Here is a 12,228-nt window from a genome sequence, read left to right on the forward strand (position 1 = left end):
TCCTGCACTGCCAAGGTTTTTGGTTGTAGTTGATATCCTCCTTCAAGACATGTTTGTCATTGGCGAACCTTGAACCTCGTTATCGTTGTTCATACTCTACCGGTAAAAATGTCTTCCCTATGAAAGCACCAGTTTCTGCGAAGCATCATGCTAACTTGGGTCAACCAGCATTTTCATCTTCCTTTCCATGAGATGAAGGTTATCTGATGACATGTTGAAGTGTTGACCTGGTGCAGGATTTTGATTCGTCGGTGACATCACATTTAGAAAACATTTTTCAGACCGCAAAAGAAGTGACAGGAACAGAATACTTTCATGACCGCATCCGCGCGCAGCACACTACGATATGAATTCGCTCCCAACCATAATTCGCCCAAAAACTGAATTTCGGCAAAATGGCCATACGACCTAATGTCCATTCGGCGTAATGTCTTTTCGACCAACTGTCTTTCAACGAAACATTATTCAACTGTCTTTTGACCAGGTGGTATAGATTCATCGTAGTTGGTTAGATGGGTTCGCAAAAGTCTATATTCTGTTGCGAATATTTACCTATTTCCTATTATTTATTCTTGTTATGAACTCATCATTTTTTGGTCAGTATTGGAGCAATAGTCGCAATAAATCATTTATTTTTTCACTCTTACAAATATCCATTCAACGAAATGAACGAAGATTCTTCATTCGAAAATCTGCTTTCGACCAAATATCTATTTGACGTAGTGTCAGGTGCACGTGTGCACCTAAAATGTACATGAAAATTTAGTTGGAAACAGCGTTTACATTATTTGGAGTGTAGGTCTTCCAAGAATATCCTTGAGTTTGGGCTTTCAGACCTCCACACGTAACATACATCGGACTTTTTGATATGGCACATGTTGCCCGTGGTCCATATATTATTGTCCATATATTACGGCCTATACTCCAGGGAATTTATAGATGACCTGGAATAGAACAATTGTTGAAAGCGTATCTAAATTTGGTTCTGTGGATCAAAAAGGCCATGAACCATTAAAAAAAAAGATAATATCCCGTTTATTACGCGAAGCGTATCCAATTTAGTTAACACTATAAATACCAACCCCTGCAGAATGCGTGGAACTGCAACTTTGCCTCGATATATCTAAGATGTTTTGATCCAATTGTCATGATTCTTTCCAGTTACAATATCAGGATATCAGGATTTCGTAAGCGAAAACAGATTGTAAAGCCATGCATTGGCCGCTGAGAACCAGGCGGAATATTCCACGTTTTTACGACACTTACAAGTCGCTAAATGTTACTTGCAAATCGCACCACGCTGATTGTATGAAAGCCGTTCGAATTGAAACCATCCAACATTTAATGCCAAATAAAAATAAACATTATGTTATATCATAATGCTGATACAAATATTAAAAATAAACTATGTCCCCCCTCCTAGGAATTTTTGTGCCCAAAAATTATAATTTGAGGAGCAACGATAAAATTTCCGAAAAATTTTGAAAATTTTCAAAACATTTTTTAACGAATCCAAGGAGTTTTTTTTCTTCTAAAACATCTCCTGAAGTTCCGCCAGAAATTCCAGCAATTCTTCCAAAAATGTCTGCTGGAGTTAGGAATTTTCCCTAAGGACCCCATAGCAATTCCTCCTGGAAATTCTTCCATAATTCCACCCAGAAATTCTTCTACAAATCTGTCATGAAATTCCTCCATGAATTCCTTCTTGAATTCCACCAGAAATGTCTCCTTGAGTCCCTACAATAACTCCACCCAGATATTTTTGAGAGTTCCTTCAAAAAATATTCCTGGAACTCCTCCAGTGGTTCCTTTTTTGGTTCCATCAGAGATTTCTCCTTGAGACCATTTAGGAGTATCTACTGGAGCTCTTCAAGGAATCCGTGATGAAGTTCAACAAGCAAATTCTTCTTGATTTCCCCCTGAAGTTGCTTTTTTCCTGTAGATGTTTCAGTTACTCCACGAATTTATCTGAAGTTCCTCCACTAATTTCTTATGGAGTTCTTCTTCGTGTTTCTATGGTTAAAAACCTAAGTAGCCATCGAACAAATAAGTGCAGTGCGTGTTTTAGTCGTCGGGAAATAAATAAAATGTCGATCTTGTGTTCGGTGGCTCATGCGCATGTATTGCGCTTTGATCCGGTCGAAACAAGCGCGATCTTCAATAGTTTGCTGTAGTCATCGAGCAAGTGAGTACAGAGTGCTGCGCTTCCGTTCGGTCATCCAAAACGCGATTCTGCTCAGTTTTTATATGCCACCGGGTGTGCATGTTTTAACTTTTTAGTCGTCGTAAAACGTATTAGTATAATTGTCCATCCCATAGATCACATCGCTTACCGAAGTAATTCCAGATAAATTATTCTCTGTAACTAAAACGATATCCTATCCCAAGACAATCGTGGATCCTTACCTTCCTATATGACCGTAAGGACATACACACATTGAGAATGAGTAGCAAATCCCAAGCCCCATTTATTGTGTTCTCTGTACAATTTCGCAAGTTCAGTCAATCACGGAGTAGCAACAATTGTGCGGTCATAACGCTCATGCTCATTGTCGTGACCGGACGAGGTTTCTAAGCTCGACCGTTCGCCGCAACAATACTCAGCAAACTGACTTCCGTCGTCGTTTCGTTCTGACACGAACTCGAGAAAACCAAAAACATTTTTGCGTTACCATGGAGCTCAAATTAACACAATACACGTTGCTTCGAGTTACTCAATAAATGAGTGCATATAATTAGAACATATATCAAATGCAGATTTCAAGGAATTAATGACAATGGCATTTTGCTATAATAATTTTATCACAACATCTAATGCCAATCTTATCCACTACACTCATGCTCATGTGTTTCTACAGTTAAATACCGGCACAAAGGTCTAGAAATCGTAGGCGTCGGAGTTTGTCGAGATTTTGCTTGGCAGCGGCATTTTGTCCTCGGCGAATTCTTCGAAATTTCATCAGCAAATTCTTCAGAGTTTCTTTGGCAGAAATTTCCGTAGGAAATTCTTTGGATTCCTTACCAGAATAAAATAAACGATTTGTAACAGGTCGTGTTATTTAGTTATGTACCTTTGTCTAACATATTATATTAGAAGTTGTTTCCGATTGGTAGTTAAAATAACAGAAAATTATAACAGACCAAAATAATGAAACATATGAACCGGTGCCAGCGAAAGTGGTACAATGAGTAAATTTTACAGGACACGCATTTTCACAAAAACTTCGAATAATAAATTCAAATATGCAATTCTCTGCAACTGAACTATTCCAACATGTTATGAATTTCAAGTTTATTGGAACAAAATGCACAATGCACATGTACCACTATTAATGGGAACAAAATGCAACAGAAACCGAAAATGGTTGCCAGTAAAAGTGGTACATGTACGTACATTATTAAAATCATTTTGAACGGTAGTAAACCATCTTGAAATTCAAAATATGATTAAAATCTATTGCGGAAATAGCCATATTGCCAAGTTTTCTTTTAAATAAGCTGATTTCAGTTGGTTAAGCTATACATGTACCATTTGAGCACTACCCGATTTTGAAATTCGAAAAGTCCATTTTCATTGACACCCTACTGTGCTACTTTTACTGGCAACGAAATACCCATTGTAATATATATCAGAAATTAAAATGTTCACATCTCCAGCTTTAATTGTCAAAAATCAATTTTTCTTCTCTCCCTTACTAAAACTTTGCAAATAACGGTGGTGTAAAAAACTCAAAATTGACAAAAATGGTTTATGTACCATTTTTTCTGACACCGGTTCATATCTGTTATAAATTTGATGAAACATTCACTCGAAACGAAAAGCAGGTACCGTGGGGCATCGAAATCCGTACACTTAAGCACCTTAGTATATAAAAAAAATCATTAGAAAATAGGAATCGAATGCAAATAAAACGTTAGTCATTGACACAGGCGCATGAAGGCTTCTACTTTTGAAGTGTTTCACATTTACTCATTAAAAACTACAAAAAACATGATAAAATAAAGATTTAAATCAACTAATCCTGACTCGAAATCCGTCCACCGTGGACGGATTTCGAATCAAAGGATCAAAATCCGTACAGCTATTTCTTAACTAAATATTTGAATTGAAACAGCCTGATTGACTAAACTACCACTGTAAATAGTTCGATATGTACCTTGAGAAGCGATCCCTTCGATTTGTATTCCGCTTATCTTATGTAATGATTTGCAATTAGCAATTAAAACACAGTTACGTTTGGTGCAATTATGCTCTACCCGAAAACAAAATGGCGGCACAAACTCCGCGTTTGGTGGGTGATGATTTGTTTTTGTTTTTTGTGGTTTTAATTTCAAAGCCTTCTTTCCAATTTTATGCCCTAAAAACTTACTGTCAAGTATCTAAACAGGTTAAGATTAATTATTCCTACATTAATTACCTTTAACCTCCTTAAATTTATTGATATCTCTTGAGGTGGACGGATTTCGGTGCTGTACGGATTTTGGTCCCGCACGGTACTAAAATGTATCTGCAGTTTTTGTTTATATCTGAAGTTGTTCTTCTTCTTCTTCTTCTTCTTCTTATTGGCATTACGTCCCCACACTGGGACAGAGCCGCCTCGCAGCTTAGTGTTCATTAAGCACTTCCACAGTTATTAACTGCGAGGTTTCTAAGCCAAGTTACCATTTTTGCATTCGTATATCATGAGGCTAGCAAGATGATACTTTTATGCCCAGGGAAGTCGAGACAATTTCCAATCCGAAAATTGCCTAGACCGGCACCGGGAATCGAACCCAGCCACCCTCAGCATGGTCTTGCTTTGTAGCCGCGCATTTTACCGCACGGCTAAGGAGGGCCCCTGAAGTTGTTGTAAGTTTGAAATAATTTTCTTTTGTCGTCCTGGTTGGATTTCACTTGAAAAATTCCTCTGAGTTTTTGGAAAATTCTTCCGAACTATCACAGGAGAATATTCTTTGTAATATCTTCCATGTTCCATTCCATATACAAGCAAGATTCTCTGCAATTCTCACGGCAAAGTAATTCTGAAGAAATTCGGGGGAGCTACAGGAGGAATTCCTGAATTAATTCCTACTCAAAATCCTGGAAGAACTCCTGGAAAATCAAAGGAGAGATATTGGAAAGAACTGCAGGAAGAACAACAGGGGTAATTCCTGGAGAAGCACCAAGCAGAATTTTCGAAGAAACCCCAGTTCCTGGAGGAACTCAAAGAAGAATTCCTTGAAAAACTCCAAATTTTATTAAATTATTATTAAATTTATTTTATTAAGTTATTAAATTATCTGAACTCCCCCAGGAATTCAATTCTTCTTGAAACTCCTCCAGAAATTATTAATGGATTTCCTCCAGGAATTCCTCTTGGAGTTTCTTAAGGAATTTGTTCAGGGATTCCTCCTTTGAAATTCTTCTAAGAGTTCCTTCGGAAATTCATCCTGAAGTTCTTCAAGGAATTCTTCCTGGAGTTCCCGCTGGAATTCTACCTAGGGTTCATCCAGGATATCTTTTTGAAGTTCGAACAGGAATCCGTTCTGGTGTGTTTCCAAAAGTTCTTCGGGGAGCTCCTCCAGAAAATGAATGAACTCCTGGTGGAATTCAGAATGAACTCCTGGTGGAATTCAGAATGAACTCCTGGTGGAATTCAGAATGAATTCCTGGTGGAATTCAGAATGAATTCCTGGAGGAATTCGGAATGAATTCCTGGTGGAATTCGGAATGAGTTCCTGGTGGAATTCAGAATGAATTCCTGGCGGAATTTAGAATGAATTCGTGGTGGAATTCGGAATGAATTTCTGTGGAATTCAGAATGAATTTCTGGTGGAATTCAGAATGATTTCCTGGGGGAATTAAGAATGAATTACTGGTGGAGATCAGAATGAATTCCTGGTGGAATTCAGAATGAATTCCTGGTGGAATTCAGAATGAATTCCTGGTGGAATTCAGAATGAATTCCTGGTGGAATTCAGAATGAATTCCTGGTGGAATTCAGAATGAATTCCTGGTGGAATTCAGAATGAATTCCTGGTGGAATTCAGAATGAATTCCTGGTGGAATTCAGAATGAATTCCTGGTGGAATTCAGAATGAATTCCTGGTGAAATTCAGAATGAATTCCTGGTGGAATTCAGAATTAATTCCTGGTGGAATTCAGAATTAATTCCTGGTGGAATTCAGAATGAATTCCTGGTGGAATTCAGAATGAATTCCTGGTGAAATTCAGGATGAATTCCTGGTGGAATTCAGAATTAATTCCTGGTGGAATTCAGAATTAATTCCTGGTGGAATTCAGAATGAATTCCTGGTGGAATTCAGAATGAATTCCTGGTGGAATTCAGAATGAATTCCTGGTGGAGTTCAGAATGAATTCCTGGTGGAGTTCAGAATGAATTCCTGGTGGAATTCAGAATGAATTCCTGGTGGAATTCAGAATGAATTCCTGGTGGAATTCAGAATGAATTCCTGGTGGAATTCAGAATGAATTCCTGGTGGAATTCAGAATGAATTCCTGGTGGAATTCAGAATGAATTCCTGATGGAATTCAGAATGAATTCCTGGGGGAATTCAGAATGAATTCCTGGGGGAATTCAGAATGAATTCCTGGGGGAATTCAGAATGAATTCCTGGGGGAATTCAGAATGAATTCCTGGGGGAATTCAGAATGAATTCCTGGGGGAATTCAGAATGAATTCCTGGTGGAATTCAGAATGAATTCCTGGTGGAATTCAGAATGAATTCCTGGTGGAATTCAGAATGAATTCCTGGTGGAATTCAGAATGAATTCCTGGTGGAATTCAGAATGAATTCCTGGTGGAATTCAGAATGAATTCCTGGTGGAATTCAGAATGAATTCCTGGTGGAATTCAGAATGAATTCCTGGGGGAATTCAGAATGAATTCCTGGGGGAATCAGAATGAATTCCTGGTGGAATCAGAATGAATTCCTGGTGGAATCAGAATGAATTCCTGGTGTATTTCAGAATGAATTAATGGTGGAATTCAGAATGAATTCCTGGTTGAATTCAGAATGAATTCCTGGTGGAATTCAGAATGAATTCCTGGTGGAATTCAGAATGAATTCCTGGTGGAATCAGAATGAATTCCTGGTGGAATCAGAATGAATTCCTGGTGGAATCAGAATGAATTCCTGGTGGAATTCAGAATGAATTCCTGGGGGAATTCAGAATGAATTCCTGGTTGAATTCAGAATGAATTCCTGGTGGAATTCAGAACGAATTCCTGGTGGGATTCAGAATGAATTCCTGGTGGAATCAGAATGAATTCCTGGTGGAATTCAAAATGAATTCCTGGTGGAATTCAGAATGAATTCCTGGTGGAATTCAGAATGAATTCCTGGTGGAATTCAGAATGAATTCCTGGTGGAATTCAGAATGAATTCCTGGTGGAATTCAGAATGAATTCCTGGTGCAATTTAGAATGAATTCCTGGGGGAATTCAGAATGAATTCCGGGGGGAATACAGAATGAATTCCTGGGGGAATTCAGAATGAATTCATGGGGGAATTCAGAATGAATTCCTGGGGGAATTCAGAATGAATTCCTGGGGGAATTCAGAAAGAATTCCTGGTGGAATCAGAATGAATGCCTGGGAGAATTCAGAATGAATTCCTGGTGGAATTCACAATGAATTCCTTGGGAAATACAGAATGAATTTCTGGGGGAATTCAGAATGAATTTCTGGGGGAATTCAGAATGAATTTTTGGGGGAATTCAGAATGAATTCCTGGGGGAATTCAGAATGAATTCCTGGGGGAATTCAGAATGAATTCCTGGGAGAATTCAGAATGAATTCCTGGTGGAATTCAGAATGAATTCCTGGTGGAATTCAGAATGAATTCCCGGTGGAATTCAGAATGAATTCCCGGTGGAATTCAGAATGAATTCCCGGTGGAATTCAGAATGAATTCCCGGTGGAATTCAGAATGAATTCCCGGTGGAATTCAGAATGAATTCCTGGTGGAATTCAGAATGAATTCCTGGTGGAATTCAGAATGAATTCCCGGTGGAATTCAGAATGAATTCCCGGTGGAATTCAGAATGAATTTCTGGTGGAATTCAAAATGAATTAATGGTGGAATTCAGAATGAATTCCTGGTGGAATTCAGAATGAATTTCGGAATTTCAGAATGAATTGCGGGTGGAATTCAGAATGAATTCCTGGTGGAAATCAGAATGAATTCCTGGTAGACATCAGAATGAACTCCTGGTGAAATTCAGAATGAATTCATGGTGGAATTCAGAATGAATTCCTGGTGGAATTCAGAAAGAATTCCTGGTGGAGTTCAGAATGAATTCTTGGTGGAATTTAGAATGAATTCCTGGTGGAATTCAGAATGAATTCCTGGTGGAATTCAGAATGAATTCCTGGTGGAATTCAAAATGAATTCCTGGTGGAATTCAAAATGAATTCCTGGTGGAATTCAGAATGAATTCCTGGTGGAATTCAGAATCAATTCCTGGTGGAATTCAGAATGTATTCCTAGTGGAATTCAGAATGAATTCCTGGTGGAATTCAGAATGAATTCCTGGTGCAATTCAGAATGAATTCCTGGTGGCATTCAGAATGAATTCCTGGTGGAATTCAGAATGAATTTCTGGTGGAATTCAAAATGAATTAATGGTGGAATTCAGAATGAATTCATGGTGGAATTCAAAATGAATTTCTGGTGGAATTCAAAATGAATTCCTGGTGGAATTCAGAATGAATTTCGGAATTTCAGAATGAATTGCGGGTGGAATTCAGAATGAATTCCTGGTGGAAATCAGAATGAATTCCTGGTGGAAATCAGAATGAATTCCTGGTGGAATTCAGAATGAATTCCTGGTGGAATTCAGAATGAATTCCTGGTGGAATTCAGAATGAATTCCTGGTGGAATTCAGAATGAATTCCTGGTGGAATTCAGAATGAATTCCTGGTGGAATTCAGAATGAATCCTTGGTGGAGTTCAGAATGAATATAATTGGTAGAATTCAGAATGAATTCCTGGTGGAATTCTTTTTAAATTCCTCCAGAAATTCTTTTTGAATTTCTGAAGGAATTTGAAATTAATTCCTGGATGAACTGCAGTAGGAATGCCTGGAGGAACTCTTGCTGGAGTTATTCCTTGAATTTTTCTCTTGAAATCTCTTTATGATTTTTCTTCCTGTAGTTCCTGAAATAGTTCCGCTATGAATTTCTCTTGAAGTTCTTAAGAAATTCCTCCTGAAAGTCACCCAAGAGTCCATAGTCAATAGCATATCTTGATATTTAAATGATATTTCGGTACAAATTTTTGATATTGTTGTCTGTTCTCTTATCTCTTATATCAATCAAGTCTAAATCATGTTTTGTTATTCTGTTCATGGCTTCTACCCGGGAATTCATCCTGAACTCTTCCTGAAAATCATCCGGGTGTGCTTCTCCAAATTTCTATGAGAGCTCCTCCTGGAACTCCTCTAGGAATTATTCTTGTACTTTCTCCAAATATTCTTACTGGAATTCCTGAATAAACTTCGCATAAAAAGCCTCCTGGAACTAATTATAGAATTTCTAAAGGAATCCACAACTTTTCCGGGACTTCCTTTAGGTATTCATCAACAAATTCCAGCTGGAGTGACTTCAGAAATATCTCCAAAATTCTAATTGGTTTCAGGAGTATCACTCAAAATTCCTCCAGTAACTTCAATTCTTCCTGTCTCAATAGAACAAATTGCACATTATTTCGTATGGAACACCCCCATATCATCAGAATTAATAATAAATTCTCAAGAATTTTAGAAGGAACCCCTTACTGGGCTTCAGAATTTACTTAGAGTTACATGTTGATGTTGATATTCCTGGAGTATTGAATGTGAATGTGAAAAGTGTGCTGGTATTAATGATAATGGAGAAGTAAGAAGTGAGAAATATAGGTGAATAAGGAATAAAGGTGAGATTCCTTGCTTCTCACTGAAAAAATAATAAGTGTGAAATGAGAAGAGAGAGATAGATGAGATGTGAAAAATGATAAGTCAGTAGTAGGAATTAAAACGTCTCACTTCTCACTTTTTACTCCTTATTTCTCACTTTTCACAACGATAAGTTAGAAGTAAGAAATGTGGAATTAGAAGATTGATCTTTTTTCGCTTCTTACTTCTCATTATGCACTTTTCGCGTGGTGACGTGAGAGTCTCTGTTCTCATTTTTCACTTCGCTTTTCTCAATGTGAAAAGTGAAGAGTGAAAAGTGAGACGCCTTAAACTCCTGGGTTCGATTCCCGGTGCCGGTTTAGGCAATTTTCGCATGGGAAAATGTCTCGATTTCCCTGGGCATAAAAGTATCATCGTGTTAGCCTCATTATATGAATGGAAAAATGGTACCTTGGTTTAGAAACCATGCTGTGAGGCGGAAATTTCCCTGTGGGGAATGTATTGCCAAAAAAGAAAACCCTATTTGCAGAACGATCATTTCAGACAAACTACATTTCCGACCAAACGACCAGATCAGCCAAACAACATTTTCAGCCGTCCGTTTGTCTAAATGACACTTTCCTTTCGGTCATATGAACTGTTCAGCCGAATGACCTTCTCTGTGAAACGGCCATTTCGGCCAAACGGCATTTCCGGCCAAATGACCTATTTGGCCAAAAGATGTTTTCGGCCGAATGACCAGTTCAGCCGAATTTCCATTTCGGCCAGACGAATTTCTGCCAAATGACTTTCACTCAGTTGGATTTCTGCCTAATGGTTTGTTCGATTAAATAGCAATTCGGCATATTTGACAAAAAACGTTCGGCCTAGTGGCCTTCGGCCAAATGATATTGGTGTCGCTTTTTACGCATTTTTTTCTGTTCACACGAGTTGATTTTTACGCAAAATTTCGAATGAACGCGGATTTTTCAAAAAGATTCTTACCCGTTTCTACCACGAAAAAATGATTTTCGATTAAGGTGATTATAGAATGAAGTCCGTGGTGAATTTCAAATTCACCACACGTTTATCTACATACATTTCCAAAAGCCCAAATCTGGCGTAATAGTTTTCGTACAGTGCCGAAACTCAAATTATGATTGTTCAGCACTCAGCATAACTAAGCAAACGATCTACCATTATTTCATCCCCATACGCGTTATGCTCTTGAAAAAAATATTGGAAAAGTACGTGGTTTACAAAATGGCCGATTTCTGGCTTTATTCTATAATCACCTTAAGTCGTTTTTCACGTTTTTTTTTTTGGGAAATCAACTTCAGTGTACTCCTATTTGAATGACTTTAAATCTTGCCACAATTTCCAAAATAAAAAGGTGGGAGGGAGCATGCGCACGAGGCCTTGCGACATTTTTTCAATCTATTGTGTTTATTTGACAGGCTCAAGCGTTTATAACACTTAACGGAGCCGAGACTCTTTATGATATCTACAATCTAAATCATTATTATCAACAGTTAGTAAAGGGAAGGTGAAGCCTTGCGGTATTGCGGCTACCTCAATTTACATTCTAGATATTGAGGTTTTGTCGTCAAATCGTGCTTGGAAAAAACGATCTGATAGAAAACCTTCTACGTATTTGTATATACACTTTTTAATCCATGAGACAAAATGTACTCCGAATAAAGTAGAAAATTTTATACAAATGCGTTTCGAGGCATCTAAAATTCAAATAAAATGACTTTCAACATCGATGCTGTACACAAATGTGTCTTAATATACACTTTATGACGGGTTTCCTTTTTATTACTCTCTTACTTCTAGCCCAAGAAAAAATCGAGGACTCGGCATTCTGTGCCATGTTGAGCAATCCGGAAGGAATTCCCCTGTGGGAGCTGTCGACATGTCTGTTCTTCGCCGGGCCGATGGTGGTGATGATTGTGCTCTACGGTCGGATGGGAATGCAGATTCGATCCCGAACGCAACGGACCGAGGAACTGGGTAGGTGTACGGCGAAGTTATATACGGGGAGGTGTTAAATATGCTGTTAGCTGTAAATGTTCGGAATGAGTGGCACGGGATTTTATCGCAACCCTCGTACAATATGTAATTGCCAATGGGAAGTTCGATTGAAAATTTTGATTTGATCCACCTGTTTGAATTTTGATATTGATATGTAGACATGGCGTCAAATGCTTGCAAACACGTTGCCAATCGGCCAAACTGACTATAATAATCTGTTGTCATATTTTTTCTTATATAATTTTTCTATTTTCTATTTTTGCACAATTGGACGAAATTCATACATTTTTTTTATTCTCGCTCTTATATCAAC

The 12,228-nt window shown here is 38.0% G+C and overlaps 1 protein-coding gene across 5 annotated transcripts in view; it reads left to right on the top strand.

Annotated features, from left to right (window-relative positions):
• LOC134224766 (pyrokinin-1 receptor) overlaps window positions 1–12,228 on the top strand; it is a 680,810-nt gene that overhangs the window by 491,463 nt on the left and 177,119 nt on the right. For all 5 annotated transcript variants that reach the window (XM_062704331.1, XM_062704330.1, XM_062704329.1 and 2 more), the window contains one exon: window positions 11,718–11,894. In XM_062704331.1, the coding sequence (XP_062560315.1) occupies window positions 11,718–11,894 (177 nt within the window). The remainder of the gene's footprint in view (window positions 1–11,717; window positions 11,895–12,228) is intronic.

The sequence above is a fragment of the Armigeres subalbatus genome, chromosome 3 (assembly GCF_024139115.2).
Source record: "Armigeres subalbatus isolate Guangzhou_Male chromosome 3, GZ_Asu_2, whole genome shotgun sequence".
NCBI lineage: Eukaryota > Metazoa > Arthropoda > Insecta > Diptera > Culicidae > Armigeres > Armigeres subalbatus.